The sequence below is a fragment of the Ursus americanus genome, chromosome 13, assembly GCF_024610735.1.
Source record: "Ursus americanus isolate L20-20 chromosome 13, mUrsAme1.1.p, whole genome shotgun sequence".
Taxonomy (NCBI): domain Eukaryota; kingdom Metazoa; phylum Chordata; class Mammalia; order Carnivora; family Ursidae; genus Ursus; species Ursus americanus.
In genome coordinates this window covers 52,608,294-52,626,813 of record NC_142139.1, presented here as the reverse complement: position 1 = coordinate 52,626,813, position 18,520 = coordinate 52,608,294, and the positions used below count along the sequence as shown (strand labels likewise).

Genomic DNA, 18,520 nt, shown 5'->3' with positions numbered 1-18,520 from the left:
TAAAGTAAAATAATTATTTTTAGGCACCACACAGAACTAATAGTCATGCTACTTTATTATTGTGTGGTATACAATGTTCTCTGCTTTAAAGATACTTCATTGCCTTCATAACTGTGTCTGTTTTATTCAGAGAGCAGACTAGCAGTTTAATAGATAGGATGGAAACTTTTGCTGAAGAGAAAACTTTAAACTTTTAAGAAGAAACAGAGAGTCTCTCACTTTTTTATTTAGGTCAGTTAAGGGTAAGACATTTATTCATTAAACAAGTAAGTCTGCCACATTTGGCACTGTTACGTCCTGTATTACAGTTACAGTAGGAACAAGGTGTTCATTTTTGGGGAGCTTACACTTACATTTTTGTGGGAACCACCAAAAGTAAACTTAATAAATACATAACTATAAGTAATGTGAAACTGCTACAAGTTCTATGAAAATGATTTTGGCAGATATGTTGAGAGAATAAGGAGGAATAGAACAGAGGAAGGAAGATCGGTCCATTTATTTTGTAACTTAAGTATGGGGCCTGTAATGGGGTGGAGCAGGGGAAATGAGGGGAAAAAAAAAGAAGCAGCTTTAAATTCTGAAGGAAGAGATCATAAGACATGGTAACAAAACATTGTGTAAGAAATATCATCTCAGAATGTGCAGAGGAAATGGAGAAAACATAGCAAAATCTCTTTGTTTATGAATCATTTATTAATAAAACACATTTAGCTCCTGCTTTGTGTTTATGCTAGATGCTAGAGAAACAAAAATAATTCAGACTCAGGATTCTACACTTAGTAAGGGAGACGGACCCATAAACTATGTTAAGAAAAGGTAAAAATAAATGATGGATGGATGGATAAAAATCTAGATCTAGACAGAGATAAAAATAGAAATAGATATATAGAGAGATGATACAGATAAATAGAGCAAGAAAGAGAGAGGCAGAGAGAGGAGAAATAAATAGAAATAAATTTAGATATAATAAACAAGGTGGTCTGGTAACTGAAGGAGGAAATAACGGGTTCTATAACAAGCACCCAGTCAAGGTTTCATGTTAACTAGGACTAAAAACTGAGTCTTACCATTTGAGGAAAGAGGTTACTGTAGAGGCAAGGAAAGGACAGAGGGAGGCAGAGGGAAAGAGAATGAGAGGGTATTAAAGAAAGAAGGAATGGGGCAGCAAAGAGGGAGGGGGTCATCAGTCAGGGAGCTCCACGTGCAGATGTGGCCCTACCTTCACAGCTCCTCTTGTCAGGTCCCAACTCGTAGCCGGGCTCACACGCACACTGATAACTGCCCAGTGTGTTCAGACATCGCTGCTCACAGCCCCCACGGTCAGGCTTGGCACACTCGTCTTCCTCTACAAAGATGGCGGGAGACGTAGAGAACAACCAGATAGAGTGTTGTGTTTTACATACTAAGGTATAAAATTTTTTGCAAATATGACACTTAATAACTCTGAATGAAACGAAGACAACTGATTTTTTCAAAAGAGGAGCAGAAATGATTTGCAAGCCCTTGACAGACGGCATACTATAATTCACGTCACTGCAATAGAAGAATTGCATAAAAACCAAGAGAAGGACTAGAAACTTACAGCAGTGCCAACTGAAGATCACCTTATCTCCGACAGGTATGTGGGTTTTGGGGTTTTTTTTCTAATTTTAAGGTCAAAGGGAATTCTTACAACATAGAGAATGTCCAGAATAAAATAGAAAAACTTATTGGAAAAACAGTTTCACTTGTTGATTTCATTGTATAGTTTGCTAGATATCCAGAAAAATGCTTTTAAAGAAATGCCATTATTAAGAAACAGCTTATGGTAAATATAAATTGAAAGAAAATTCTGAAACCTATTGGACATCTTTAAATGTAAAGTATTCAGTGTTTTTTATATAGACATATTGGTCCAGGAAATATAAAAATTCCATATTTTGTAAATACATACACTATTTGATTGTATATGGACACATAAAAATGTATATTTGAAAAATATATACGTATGAAAAATATACACTATTAAAACAACATATAGGACAAGGTATTCCCTAATCTCAATCCCCAGGAACAACCTAGTGTGAGTTAAGAAAATAGCAAACCATATTCTCTGGAGAAATTCTGCACCGGCCAAACTCCGGGCATTTTTCATAACCAAATATATAAGCATCACCAGAGAGAATCTTGATGGTATGTTTCTTCTACTATAAAGTACTACAGAACTAATGCATGTAAATGTACATTTTAATGAATACTTTGAATGCATCTAGTGAAAGTACTAGTGTTCTCTGCCTTTCAAATCATATGGTGAATACCTAAGTAATTCTCAGGGAAAACCCATTATACTGTTCTTTAAATAATGAAACTGTTGGGTTATTAATCACAGTAAATTTTGACGTACACAACTAAGACCATCATTTATCTACAAAAATCAATGCAGAGAAAATTTTGTTTCCTCTCCCTATAAAGCAGTTTTATTTTACAATGTCACACTTAATGTTAAGTGCCTAAGAATTTTCTAAATGCAAATTTGATGCTATTTGTACCAAAATGGCTTTCTTTTGGGGGTGCCTGTGTGGACAGTTGGTTAAGGGTTTGACTCTTGGTTTCGGCTCAGGTCATGATCTCAGGGTCCTGAGAGCGAGCCCTGCGTCGGGTTCCATGCTCAGCATGGAGTCTGCTTAAAACTCTTGCTCTCTTTCCTCCTCTCTCTCCCAAATAAATAAATAAACCTTTAAAAATAAATAAATAAAATGGTTCTTTTTACCTCAGTAATATACAGCAAATACGGGACATGAAAATATACTAAAATTTGGTTATGTAATTTAAAATTAAAGCTGATCAATAGTAATTTTTTGTCAAAAAGGCATTTTAGGTATCAGAATATTCTGCTAAGGAGGCCAAAAATTATTTCCAACGTGGTGGAACATTATTCTCTATAAGGTGGCTTAGAAATGTTATCATCTGGAAATACATTGATGAATGACTTCTTCTGGTTACGAATCTTATGTTTATTACATTGCAAATGTTTCCCGCCTGTCTAAATTCCCTTTCTGGATTTTGCCATTTTGGCTATTTCATAAAAATGGATGATAGAATATCCTAATGGGGTTCCGACCCTGTGCTGCAAAGTTCCAAATTCCAGGATTTTACCAATAACCTTTTACCATCAACAATCACTCAAATATCCCTTATGCCCAGTGCATTCTTAAGTTCCAGTATAACCTTACTGTAGTTCTCTCTTAACTCAATGTTAAATATCACCTTTATCCCTAACAAAGAAAACCTCACACTTTAAATTACTTCAAATTACCTTTAAAAAAATTGGCAGCAAACCCTGCCTTGTTCACAGTTCCATCAGAAACAAATTTCATCCACAAGGTATTGGAGGTAGATCTGATATCTTCAGGTTTATCATAACCACAGAAACGCCCTATCAAAGGGCTATTTTCACTGGTTCCGTCTCGAACTTCCAGGTAGTCATAGGCACAGTTGTCATGTCTTTCAATCTGCGACAAAAAAAATATGGGAAGATATATCTAATTAATAGACAAAACAATTTTTGCTGAGAGAGTGTTATGTATTCTTAGTGCCACAGTGCTGACAGGGTCATATAACAAGTTACTTACACAAAATGAGAGGTTTTCTTGTAAGTGTGCATGGCAATATCTATACCCCCCATGTTTAAATAAAGGGCTTATTTTTCTGGTAGACAGACACAAAAGTCTATGGAACAGTGCATCCACACACGCCACAATCAGCAGAAGTTAGCTGCCTTAAAAAACAAATACAAGTAGTAATCCTTTGGGGAAAAAAGAGCTAAATAAAATCCAAACTTAAAATTAAAAATCTGGGCCAGATATTCCATAAGCAATGTATAATTTGTTCTGAAACATAAAAATTGCTGATAGTTCATCAACAAAACTGTTATCCTATTCATAGAGAAGCTTGATTCCAATTCTGTTGATAAATATTGCACTGTTTAAAGTTATAAATGTCTTTTGAAAGGAAAATTTGATAATATAAAATTACATACTTCCCCCTAGTCTATGAAATTGTTTAACCATAGTCAGCATAGCTGTAGAAAGACTGCCGTATGTAGCATCAGCACTGGCTACTCCCTTCTCAAGGTAATATGGCTCTTCAGGTGAGCCATTTTATGCCAACACACTCCTTCTAATCCATAGAACCTGCAGGAACTCAATCTCTTTCCTTAAACAACTAAATGCAAATAAAAGCTCAGGCCTATTGAACTTTATGAAGAACTTCCTGTTCATGGACCTATGTTTTGGCCCCAAACTTCTAAAAACAACAAACCAAAATTTACAAATAGTTTTTCAAATTATAAAACAATTTCTAAATAAAGTTCTTAACTTTTTTTCCTGCAGAAAATGGCTATTAGCCCTGACTCTTAGATATTTAAAGCTAGAAAGCACAGACATCTAAAATTAATAAACTGTGAGAAGTATCACATCTTGTCAACTCACATTCAACATATAATTCACTAATTTATGGAATTCTTCTATTAAAAAAATGACTGTCAGAGAATACATTCATTCCATGGGACCATGACCTGAATGGACGAAACTGTTGGATACAGTTGGTTGAAGAATCTATTTCATGATTTGTCAAAACATTAAAAATGAGAATCTTCAAATTAGATAGCATAAGGACAAATAGAAAACAACAGATTTTGAAGGACAGATTAGATTAGAACTAATTGCTATATTTGCTGCTTCCCTTTTCCCAACCACAAATCAGGGTTCATTCACTCCTTCAACAAATATTCAGTGCCTATTCTATGCTAGGCACTCTTCTCACTGCTTGGAGTGCATCCCTTAGCAAAATAACAAAGAGCCTCGCCCTCCTGGACCTTACATGCTACTGATGGGTAGAGAGCAAAGGGATAACAAACAGGATACATAATGAAATCATAAAATATTAGCAACCAATAAATTCTATGGAAAAAGATAACGCAAAACAAGATGAGAGGTATGAGAAGTGCGGAAGTAAAGTTTATAATTTTAAAGTTTATACAGTCAGTAGGTACTCATTAGGTTTGATTTACAAATTATTTTTTTTCCTAAAAATGTATTCTCTTTGTGGGTGTGAAATTAGGGGAAAGAATGGGAAAATGTTTACTATAAAGAGTACTTCATTTGTAAAGCATATTTTTAAGACTACAGCTGTTTAAATAGAGAGATGGCCTGGGAGAGCTAGCGGTGACACTAGTAACTTAATCAGTCACCAGGGAGGACAAGGCCAATGACCAGCTATATTATATGCTATCTTCTCTCAGCCTTTAATATATTCCATTCAAAATCAGAGTTCTCTATAAATATGAGAACATTTCCAGATGGCCAAAGCCTTTCTTCGGTCAAGGGGACACATACAATAATAGCCCAAACTTTCCAGGTATAGACTTGATAAAAGAATAAGTACCACTGAACTAGTGAGAAACTGTAGGAAAAACACCAAAGGTCTCAGCAAGCTCTCCTCACCTGTCTGAGCAGCACAGAATGAACTGCTCCTGACTCAGGAATCATTTTGGAAGAAAAGGGAAAGAATGAATTAGAAGAAGAAAGGACGTGAGAATACACAATAAAGAAAAAAGCTGCTTTTCACAGGTCAACTAAGAAAAATAAAATTGGTTCATATTATAAGCCATACTAGAATAAAAAATAAGAAGACTAATTAGAAAGGGTTTTTAATTACTATTTTCAGGAGATAATGGCTTTCAAAAATTACCGTATTAACAAGGAAGAAAACAAGACAGACACTACCAAAAAAACCCCCCCAAAATTGTATATCTTTAGTGATTGAAAAGAAATAAGATAATGGATATGTCCCTGTACATAAAACTCACTCTGTTCTTTTAACAGGTATGTAATAGATCTCTTTAAATTTTAAGTTAAAGTACCTGTATATTTGCTGGTTACTTAGTAAAAAATTTGAGGTTTAATATTTTATATGATAAAGAGCAAATATTTCATGCATAAAATGCACAAAAATGGCCAATTTTAGGATTACTTCTACCAGTACCTATTTATGAATTACATATTACTTACATATTAACTACCATGCACTTTGTATTAGGGGTAACTCAACAAAAATTTACACTGTATTTTCACGAAGTAAATGGCACAGTTGTTCAACTGCCTAGAAAATAAAATGTAGCTCATATATATGAATTTATGATATTTAGAAATGCATTATCCCTTTACAACAACACTCCTAGATACCTTATCAATGACCTCAATGATCTTTACATATTTTTCAGGTGAACTGCATTAATTCTAATTGCAATGCAAGCACTCCATCTACATAAGAGTAATGATGGTGAACACAAACGAAAGTTTGAGTTCTTTTAATTGTGTCATTTATGTAACATTTTCTCCGGCTATATCAATTACTTCATCAATTGATATACAGAAGGGATAAAAATAAATCTGACTGAAGCTAAAAAAGTGGATAAGTCCACTGGTGTTTTGCCTGTACGCTCCATGAGAAAAAAGAACACCAAAGTCAATGATTTATAAAAACAAAAAAAGAAAAAGCAGTTTCTTCTTGAGTTACAGCATGGACACAGTTCATATCTGGAACCTGAATGCAATGTCATGCACAATTACACATATAATAAATATGTTTTGATAAGGATGATGCTGATTTATTACAGACTTTAAGATAATCAGAGCATAAACCATATACAAATGTGGCAAGTTTATCGTAATGTAAACAGATCTAATATGTCCATATAGAACACAAGGAAAGTGACAGTAAGCTCTGAACAGTTTTTAGGAAACTGAAATTTAAATGATATTGGAAGGAGATTCAAACACACAAAAAAGGAAGAATGAGTACAAAGATTAGCCAGAAGGGATTAATATTACATTTCATTACTATGTGGAGCTCATGCCTTTACTGGCAGGTTAGAAAAGAAGCATGAAAAAGTTGAGTGATGTTTATTTACCAAGAACTAAAATCAATTAAATGCAACCTAAAGTAGTCAGCCTCTCATTCTAAAACTGCAAACTAGTGCAGAGCTTTGTGGTCAAAAGAAGGGACCATGCCCAGGCTTAGGATCCATTCATACACTTTGCCTTCATTTTAGAATCAAATTTCCAAATAAATATTACAAAATATTTTACATCTAATTTTAATTACATCTACGTAGTTATCTGTAAAAAGCTCTGAAGACTCCACAACTTGCAGATAATGATTTCAATAAAAGCTGTCCCATACTCCATGAAAAAACTAAAAATAGATCGAAAAAATTCTCCATTTGATTTGACAGTCCCACTTCGGGGAATATATCTGAAGAACTGAAAGCAGGGTCTGATAGAGATATTTGTACCTTCATGGTCATACCAGCATTATTCACAATAATCAAAGGTGGAAGCAATCCAAATGTCCATCAGTGGATGAATGAGCCAACAAAATGAATGTTCTTCAGTCTTAAAAAGGAAGGAAATCCTTTCACGTGCTCCAACAAGGATGAACCTTGCGGATATTACACTGAGTGAAACAAGCCGGTCAGAAAAAGACAAGAATTAAATGATTGCACTTACATGAAGTATCTAGAGTAGTCAAATTCATAGTGACAGAAAGTAGAAAAATGGTTGCCAGGAGTTGGGGGTAGGGGAGAAAGGGGAGTTGTTTTTGGGTATAAAGTTTCAGTTTTGCAAGATGAAGAGTTTTGGAGACTGGTTGCACAATGTGGATGTACTTAACACTACTGAGCTGTACACTTCAAAATGGTTAGGATAGCAAATTTTTTTTATGTTTTTTAAATTTTACTATAATAATGAAAACAACCCTCTCCTATGACTGTTAGAATGTAGTTTTAAAATATAATTAATGTAATCAACTACATAAATGATTAAACTTTTACAAATAATATAATTTAAAATGGCATACACAGGGAACAATGCTAAAGTCATTATTTTTTGCTTTGGAGGAAAAAATGTTCAAGAATAGTATGACTAAAGACAATGTAGATTAGCATTCATCATTAAAAATTAATTTGGGGAATTTCCATATCTGTGTGGATTCCCCACATGTATACTACTACATACACTCCTGTTAAAATTACAAAAATAAAAATAAATTAATTTTAATAATGGGAAAAATCCATTAAAGCCTAAGACATAATGCTATCAACGAAAGGAATTTTGGAAAAAAAGGAGAAAAGCTTAATAATGGATCATTATTTTAAAATGTGTTACTATCACATTTAATATTTCATTATTTAATATTATTTTATTATTATTTAATATTATTTTTTTATTATTATTTAATAGTAGTTAATATTAACACATAGATCATTACAGCTCAAAAATGGAGAGAAAATGTGTACATTCAACCATGTGACAATGAAAATCATGAGCCTAGATCAGGTCTATTTTCAAGTGACTTGGCTTTTTTAATGCTGCCATTCGATTTTTTTCTTTCATGACACACTTTTAACTCACTCTTAAATTTAATAAATATTCACTGAAAACTTACTATTGCCAGAAAATACACACTTGGCAGTATATAAACAGTGGTGACTAAAACAGACGTGTCCCTGACTGACAAACGTATGTTGGTTAAACAGCACAAATGCACAAATGAAGGTAGTTATAAAGGGAAAGAATCAATCATATGAGAGAATATAGATGCCTCCCTCTGCTACCAGAACGCGGGTTGAAGAGTGTACAGGCCATGGAATTGATTTCAGTCACAGTGCTACTAATTATGAACTGTGTGACCTTGGGCAAGTTTATTTAAATGAACACATGCTAATCTTTCAGGGTAGAACTATAGCCTAAGCCATAAATTGGAAGAGCTACTTAATTCTCTTTTAAGTCATCAACCAATATATAGTCTTAGCCAAACACCCAAAAACAGTACATGGCAAACAGAAAAATGTTAACTAATCAAGATCTCTTTGTCTTGGCTTCCTGGGTCATTTAAAAGACTACTTAACTTAAACAATATAAAATATTTAAAGGAATTAAAGGATTACTTTTAGTCGGGCAATCCTCAAAGTGTCAAGATAAGAACTTTAGCACATAGTTTATAGTTGTGCAGCTTGAAGCAATGATGGATAAGCCTACTAAACATTTGTGATTTTCATAAGGGAAGCATAACCGAATCAGAGTGTGTGGAAAGGCTGACAAGTACCTCAAACTGAATACCACTTAAATTAATGTATGTGGGGATTCAATGTAAACATAAGTAAGCTCTGGGCTTATTTCACTTCTTTTCTGCTTTATTGACATTTCTTTGAAGTTGTTACTATAAACATTTCCAGTCTCCCAAACTTTTTCTCTTCCGTATTTCTGCACACTGAAAGTGCTCAAGCAAACAGTAATATAGAGGTTTCTTTACAAATAACTCCAAGATGATTTCTGACATGATCTACATCCATGTACAAATCCACAGTACCAGCATTAAGAAGCAATACGTCAGTAACTACTAGAGAAGAAAAAGTTTCCCAAAGGGCATAATTACAGATGTATCAGAACTCTATTGACCTCCAGATAGTATCCTTTCCTGCTCAAAGATACCTGAAATTCATTAACAAAGACCCTTGTTCCGATTTTCTTTCTGTACTCACATTAAAATCTAAGTAGCATGAGGAGATAAAGTCAGAACACAAATTCACAGAAAGGTATAAATAATAGATAACTATTAAGGTCTTTACAGTAGATTTCAACAAAATGATGGACAAATTTATCTTAAAGCCCCTTTTATATGAAAGGGGAGAGTGTAACATAGAGAATAAAAGTTACAAAAATGGAAATAGTTTTTGAATAAAGGCAGACTGATATCAACGAAAAAAAAAACGTTTTGTCAGACAAAACCACAAAACACTGAGAAGTGCTGAGGACTTTTTTTTAATTATACATTTTCAAAATAAAATGTAAAAGCTAAAGATTGAAAATATATTATGTAAATAAAAATAAATTGATATAAACAGATACAAATCAACTAAATGAAACAAATCACCTAATGACCCCTAGAACAAATTAAAAACATATACACAGTTGATTCTCAGTATTCCTGGTGTTTAAGTTTCATCAAGTTGCTGAAAACACCGAATTAGTAAATACTGATTCATGGCTCCTGGGAAAATACAGAATTAGATTCTTGTGAGCTTCTGGTCACAAATCTTTTGTCAACCAATCAATATATAACCTTGTTTTATGTGTGTTTCTGTTTAAAAACACCTTAATATATGTTACCAACTCATTTTACTCACAGCCAACTGCATTGTAACGCATGCCTGAACAATGTTTATCTAACACATACATTTTCTTCATAAGGCATATCATAGCTGGGGATGTGCATGTCAGATGACTCAAATATTTTGCAGCTCTGTACATGTCCATGAATGACCCAGAAAGCACCATGAGTATTGATTTGGGGGTTACAAATAAATTTTAGTTAGTAGGCAAGTTTGCAGATACAGAATCTATGAATAATGAATATTGATTATACCTGGATTTTGATGCTGTTTTAGTGCTTGATTATATGATAGTAGGTTAATGGCATAAGATCATTTCCCTTATCTACAAGATTTAGATGATATATTAGAATATCTCTAAATTCCTTGTCACTTCTGAATTTCTTAGAACCTAGGATCTATCTAGATTGAGCCATATGGCATATCAGGTCCTACATAAACTAAACTTTTCTTAGCTATCTAGGCTTGTTTCCTTCTGCATGGAAATTTATGTATCTTTGATAAAGGAAGGATATATTAATTTCTACCCACCAATCATCACGCACTCTCACACTCTCTTACCTATAATCCATCCATTTGTTCATCCGTCCCATCATCATGTATTAATCATGCATCTAGTGGTGTTGGAAATATGGTGATTGACAAGATAGGTTAAGACCCTTCAGTGATCATATTTTAGTGAGAGAGATAGCAGCCATGTAAATGAACAGATCCATAACATAAATTCCAGTAGGTGTAAGTACAATAAATTAAAATAAAACAGAATAATGGTTTATAGACTTGTAGGTAAGAATATATTTTAAGCAGAGTTACCAGGCAAGGACTTTTTAAGAAGGCAATGATTAAGCAGAGATCCAAATGAAATGAGAGGAATAAAAGCATAGATTTAGAGGTAGAAAATCATCAGTGACAATCAGTGACAAACGGTATAAGACCAAATAAACTCGGTATTTCCAAGGAAGAGAAAGAAGACCAAAGAGATTGGCTCAGAGGGAGTGAGAAGGAGCTTGGGACCAATTGTGGGTTGCCTTGGTCCATGATCATTGAGTCTGGATTTTATTTTAGGTGTGATAGAAAACCCCTGAACGATTTTTTTAAAGATTTATTTATTTATTTTAGAGAGAGAGAGAAAGCACATAAGCAGGGGGAGGGGCCAAGGAGGAGGGGCAGAAGGAGAGAGAGAATCCCTGCTGAACATGGAGCCTGATGTGGGGCTCGATCTCACAACTCAGATCATGACCTAAGCCAAAATCAGAAGTTGGCCACTTAACCGACTAAGCCACAGGGTTGCCCCCCCAACCCTGAAAGAATTTAAGCCTCGTGTTATGATATAACTCATATTGTAAAAGTATCCCTCTGGCGGCTATGGATCAGGTATGTAGGGCAAGAGCAGAGACGTGATGTTCTCACCACGTTCTAAGACAAGGGGCAGCAGTGGGAACACAGTAAGGGTCAGAAAGCTGGGATACAGTGGTCATGTATGGGGCATTGTTGAAGACAGTGCAAATGAAAAATGTTACCTGACTGACCTCAGGGTTTAAGAGAAAAAGTGGAATCAGGGCTATTTTTTGAGTAAATAGTGACATACTGAAATAGTAAATACTGAAATTGGGAAGACTGAAGAAGAGCAAGTTAGTGAGTGGGACAAAACAATCAAAGGTTTGGTTCTGGTCATCTGAAAATGAGAGACCTATCAGATATTTAAATATGTATATGTTTATGTATATGAAAAAAGGAGGAAGAAACATGAGGAAATACAGCAAGATGAAGAAAAGCAAAGAACCTAAAGATAACGGATAAAATGTACTGTCAGCCAGACATGACATGGCTCTTCCCCAATCCCAAATCTTAGTAATAATTTATTCATTCCCTCAATCAAATATTTATTAAGCGACTATTCTGTGTCAGGCATGGTTCTAGGTGCCTGAGATGTAAATCTTTCCTACCTGTCCTTTCACTATCCTAGTTTTGAAGAATATCACTGTAACTATATTGGCATTAAAGAAAAAACTGCAAACCAGCTAAGCCTTCTGCATCTCAGGAATCGTATCTCAGTTTTTAGATGCATGGAATGTAGTTTTAGATGCACCCTTTGACATCACTTCTGCAATAGAAGAATTTCATAAAACACTGAATTATATATTGAAAGACAGTTCTTCCCTTATTCATTTGGACATCACAAAATACAAGTAATGCAGTCATTAGGTAGATAATTTTTCACTGAATCAGTTATTTTGGTCTAAATAGCAGGTGAATCCTAGCCAGTTTTAGTTCAGTTAACAATAAGGTGGTCTATTTGAATAATGTTTGCAATATTATTGATCCGGTAAAATAACCAAATTCAAATATGAATCAAATAACCTCAAGAACCAAGGTTTCCAAAAATGCAAAATGATCACAAGCATATAATACAACATCATGATCATGTAAGAGAAGACAATTTTTTCACAATAAAAGGCAGTATGTCTGGGAAATTAACGGCACATGCAAAGGGGTAGAGATAAGTACCAAAGAAATATATTACACAGCTTGCAGGTGGAGGTGAGAGATTCTCTGGACTTATAGGTAATGCCTGGATTCCCCTGATGTTTCTGCCGTGCGGACTGAGACCCCAACACACTCACTGTCCTCAGGGGCAAGCATACCCTGGCACTGGATGGGGTTCTCTACCACCTTCCGATTGCTTGGACAGAGAATCAGCCTTCTAATCAGTGAAGAAATAATGTCCCATTATGACATCGGGATCTTTAACCCCTGTCTGAACCTACCACCACCATCTCATCATTCCTTCCCATTTCACAGTGGGGGTCTCAATTTCTGGACTGACTCTTCGATTTAAACATACTACAGATTTCACGACAAAGTACTCCATCTCTTGGCTTCCAGTCCCTAACTCAGTTTCCCCCAGCCCCATTAAATGACTCATTAGCCAGCTTGGTAGTTTAGGACCCAGACTTTGCTCCAGAATTCTGACTAACCTTTGGTTTATTGTGCCTTCATCTAATAATGTAATGTTGGTGCTGACCTCCTCCCTGATAAATATTTTTGATGAAATCAAAAGCTAAAAACACTTAAATCTCTATTTCTCATATAAACAGTTTTCTGCATGATGGTAAAAAGGTGAGAAATGGATTTTCTCCATAACAACAACAACAACAACAACAACAAAAGATGGCGGTCTACCTTTTAACCTCTTCGTTTAGAAGAGAAATAAAAGTTCTATTATTTAATGGACTCTTCAAGCAGTCTTGTGAAACAAGCCTGTGCATTTGTCAAAGGAAACTATTGTCAGTACTTCAAACATTCTAATTCAAATAGCACAGATAATGTAAACTCACTTTAATCTTCTTGAAAATGTCTGCAACAAGAAGAAAGAAGAAAAAAAAAACACCTCTTTCACTCTTGATGTTACATTTTATAGGCAATCCTTTGCTTCTTTGTTGATTAAAAAGCGGATTCTCCTGTTCTTTGCTTATTTAATGAGGATCCCCTTAAATGGCACTGTCATTTATGGACGATATGTTCCGTGAAGGGTGCCTGAAAGACTTTACCTCAAAGGCCTGAAAGGTCAATCCAACATAGTAGTCTTCTGACACTGTTATTTTCCACACACATTCCTTCATCGGTCTGTAGTCATCAGGATAATTAGGAGACTGAATCTGTCCTTCATTTTTACGTATCTCACCTCCACAGATCGCTGAAGGCGAAAATAAGCAAATAAATAAACTTAGACCTGACATTTCATTTTCATTTTCTTCTGAGATAACATTTTAGCTCAGTGCCTGTCGCTGAGTACATAAAGACCGGGCTATAAAAAATCAAAGTTGGCTGCTGTACTGCTGTAAATATTTAGATTTACTGCTGTAAAACCTAGTCAGTTAACTATAAATATTAGATAATAGCACGGGAATATGTGATTTTTTTATCACTGTTTCTTTACATCTTTACAAAAAACAGCATTTTTTTTTTTTAACTTTTAAAAACCGTGTGAGATTTTGTGAATGTATTCTATGTGGTAGAGTAGTCTGCAATATTCTGTATGATTCCCTGAACGGGTTCTTACAGTCTTTTGAGCTCAGGTAAAATAGCTGATCAAGAGAGACGCTCCGCAGAACTCTCTGGGCCTCTGGCGCTGAGCTACCGTCATGTGCTCAACATCTGTGGCTCTATCCACATAATCCTCTTCACTGCCCTACAGTTAATCTCTACAACAAAATGCTTCCGTTTACTTAAAAGTTTAAGGGAAGCAGAAATCTCCTGTCTTCTAAATTACCTAAACCCCTGTGCTAGCAGAGGCAGGCACAAGAAGGGTCTCTTCTGCCCACAACCTGGCAAAAAAAAAAAAAAAAAAAAAAAAAGGCTATTTTTAAAGCCAGGACACACAATGGCAGTTTGTTAGTTTCAGAGAAGCATAGAACAAAGCAGCTAGTAAATTCTCCCTTGAATGCTGACTCCCTCACTTAGACAAAGCATGCTCCAGAAATGCACACAATTACTTTCTGTGCAGTTTCCTGTAACAGAATTTCAGCAGCATAGGCACCAAATGAACACAAATTTAGTACAAAGGAAAAAATCATAATTTCTTCATGACATTTTAATACTATCATGGAAACAATGGAAATTTAAGAGCTCTTGTGCCATTCTCTGCCCCCCCCCCATCCCTACATACATTTATATGTTACTATGTCACTGGTACCAGGAAAGTGGATCTTCTTGCAATTTAACTTTACCGAGTACTTTTCTTAAAATCAGTCTTGTGAATATTATAACACAGATTTAGAAAACTTCATAATTAAAATATGGTTACAAAATCATTCTAATGAAATTGAGAGAAAGGACATTTCTGTTAAGAGATGCAAGGGGAGGTCATCTCTAAAACTGAACGGCACTTGCCTTCATAGACCGCTGCAAAGCCTTTTCCCACCCAGTTACTGCTGCTACGAAACTCGATCCACATTCTGCTGTCTGTTGAAGTAAGAATTTCAGGCAACTTGTCCCCACAGAATCTACCTAAAAGAAATGAAAGAATAAAGAGAGACTCTTAAATATGACTCTATATTCTAATTGCTTTCCACACTAGCTACAAATTTATATATATATATAACCCAATTTGGTTCCTATGCTCTATCTGAAGTAACTAGAGCTACAAGTATGCTTAGTATTTACTTAACAAAGTCGGATAAATAAAAGAATCTTTTCATATCTATTTATAAAATATTGGAACATACCATTCTGAGATTAACAGACTGATGTCAGTTATCATTGTCTACAGAATTAAGAAACAGCTAGTGCTAAAGATATATTTGTAAAAAGTCACATGATACAGCAAGGTAGGGAATATTCTTTCATAGAGAAAGGAAAAAAGTACAGTGATCCTGAGAAACTGGCTCCAATTGTTAGACCGGTCCTTGCAGAGGAACAACTTGGTTAGGGATGCGTCTCAGCCCAAAGCGGAGTTCTTTGTCCTGTGGGGCTTGGTGAGGACCCATCAGGGAGACCCACATGCTGCTCCGGGGGTCTTACAGTACTGCATACATTCCATCCCACGTATAAAGTCATAATCTGTAGTGCAGTCGGCAGGATGGCAAACAGGACCTGAAGACTTGCTCGTGAGTTCTGATTGTTCTCTAATTATGTATCCACAGGCAAGTATAATACCAAATAAATATAATAATTACCTGTCATTCCTTCTGTCTTCCCTCAACCTCCCATAAATCTATATTGGCTAACTGCGTGTCTTCCACTATGCTTTAAATTTCCATATGATGACAAAATGGTTAAATCTGGCAACCCACATGAAATAATTTTACCAACAATAATACATTGCCGTCCATTTCTGTGTGCTCCCGGCAGTGATGTTATACATAGTTTCAGTATATGAAAAATGGTAGTGACTTAAAACAAATTCATACTAACAGTCAACAGGTGACATGTCTTCCTAAATGGCAAAGTAAATTAAGGGCATGCAAAAGAGAGCAATGTTTCTTAAACCGTAATGTGCATGTGAAATGCCAGGGAGTCTGTTAAAATACAGTCTCTAATTCAGAAAGTATGGAATGGAGCCTGAATTTCTACCCGTCTAACAAGTGATCCTGATGCTTCGTGTCTGACAGGTACACTTCAGGGAACAGGTCTCAGGGGAAATAGTGGGGAAAATTTTCCCCATGAAGACGACGACCAGACTGAAGCAGTCTGTTGGCCCACTATACGCCGAAGCAGGTAAGGCTGCTGGGGTTCCAAAAAGAAGTGTGCTCCACTATTCGGCTTGAGATTTGGTTCTTCAATATGAATTTAATGAAATATTTTCTTTGGAACACATATACATATATTACAGATTGCTTCACCGAGGCTAAGAAACGCCGTGTTCAAGACAATGTTTTCCTCACCCTGACTTATCACATTCGTTCAACTCTATTTTTATTTATGTTTAAACATTCTTGGACCTCCTAAGACTTTTATACAACAGAGTCCATTCAGCGGATTTTGGATGTTAAGAAAAAAAGAAGATCTGAATGGCACATAAACACAACTGAGCAAAGCTACCTCTAAAAATAAAGGAAAAGTTGCCATTTCAACAAGAAAAAATCAATATTAGAGTAGATGCTTACACGCTCACAACAGCTCTCACCTTTAAGTAAAACAGAGGGCAACAGTAAAGTGCCTCATGCAAGTTAATGGTGTGGTCTGTGGTTAAGCGTTGGCACCAGACTTTTGTGAGCACCGAATCTGAGCTCCAGTTTACGACACAAAGTACAAATGCTTCTTCTCAGCCACAAAAACTCTCTGAGAGGCACAACCGTGACGTCCACAGTGAGCGCTAACATGGGTGGCAGAAGAAACCAGCTACCAAACACGGACCTGGCGGCTCACATTCTGCTGCCTCAGCCAACAAAACAAAACACATACACGCGCACCCACATCATTCATCTGGTTTTCTCACTAAAGCGATGATTATCAAATTAAAAATATATGTGGAGACTACTCCAAAACATCCGTTTAGATCCAAGTATTTCCTCATAATTTAAGCTAGCTTAAAATCAATCTCTCTATTTATCTGTCTGTATTTTGTGGTGGTTGAAAAAGAGTATAATAAAAATTAAAATGTGGGCCACATACATTTTTAAGTCTAAGATGACTCTTGAAAGAATTTACTTTCAAGGACAGACTAGATTCATGCTCACATAGGAGGTAAAGTCTCTTACCAAGGAGAGGTGATTTCCTCCAGTACCCATCTCTCACTTCAATGTAGTCATACCAGCACAAACTGCTTTTGTATAGGTCCATTGTGGTAAAATTTAAAACAATCTGCAAATCGGAGCAAAACGACACAAAGAGTAAAATGATTGTAACTGCACATGGTAATCTGATTCCTGGAGATGAGGTACCCAGGACTGCTATGAAGACAGATTCATAGTTAATTCTTATTTTTTTTTCCTGTTGGTAGTCCCTTAATAAGTTTTCATAAACATCTCAAAAAAAGAAAATATTTTCTCATTCTCATTAATGTTTGACAAATAGGAGCACAATGTCAGTAGTTAAACTAAACATTTCAGCTATTAAACCAAAGTTTCTATAAAGGTAATTTAAACAATTGCAAAACCAACAGGAATCTTTATTCAAAGAGTTTATTTTTAATTTAAGATAGACATGACTTAAACCATGAGAAATTCTGATTTTGCCATGAATGTCTTCTTTTTAATAATTTATTTCAAAGACAACCAGTCAGACATGTATAATTATATTAAAAATTACCACCATGTGCCATATTTCAAGAACATAATATCATTGTGTATGTTGAAATGTTTTAAATACAGCTCTAAAATTTGAATTTATCCATGTAACTCTAATCAAAGGCAGATGTCACTATGCCTCTCTAGATCCAAGAATATATACTCAAGGACCTCTCAAGTTATAAGATTTTGCACATGACCCCTTATTCTGCACTTTGCTTTGAAATGATGCTGCTTTTTGTTAAGATAATTCAGATAATTCAAGAACAACTCTAGGAAAGACAATTTTGTTACTGCTTTATAAAAAGACTTATTTTTCAAATAATTAACTCTTTTTCTACTTGATTACACCAAAAGTAGATCCAAAGTAGCGTGAGAAATATACCTATCTGAAGAAAATTCATTTGGAAACTAGGTTTCTTTTAATATTCAAAAACTCATTCTAACTCTATTCTGCTGAAAACATCTAAGATGCTTAAGGTGTGAGGTGAACCTGTTTTTTACTCTGGAAGCTGCAATGGACTTTGGCCTAAAGCAACAAATTATGAGTATTTAAATAAATGCTTCTAATATA

At 35.1% G+C, this 18,520-nt stretch overlaps 1 protein-coding gene across 1 annotated transcript in view; it reads right to left on the bottom strand.

The window, feature by feature from the left end:
* The window catches only part of TLL1 (tolloid like 1), a 202,162-nt gene that overhangs the window by 40,996 nt on the left and 142,646 nt on the right, over nt 1-18,520 (bottom strand). The window contains exons 10-14 of the mRNA XM_045798693.2: nt 17,419-17,521; nt 15,110-15,226; nt 13,768-13,913; nt 3,299-3,494; nt 1,223-1,348 (exon numbers count right to left, since the gene is read on the bottom strand). Of these exons, the coding sequence (XP_045654649.1) occupies nt 1,223-1,348; nt 3,299-3,494; nt 13,768-13,913; nt 15,110-15,226; nt 17,419-17,521 (688 nt within the window). The remainder of the gene's footprint in view (nt 1-1,222; nt 1,349-3,298; nt 3,495-13,767; nt 13,914-15,109; nt 15,227-17,418; nt 17,522-18,520) is intronic.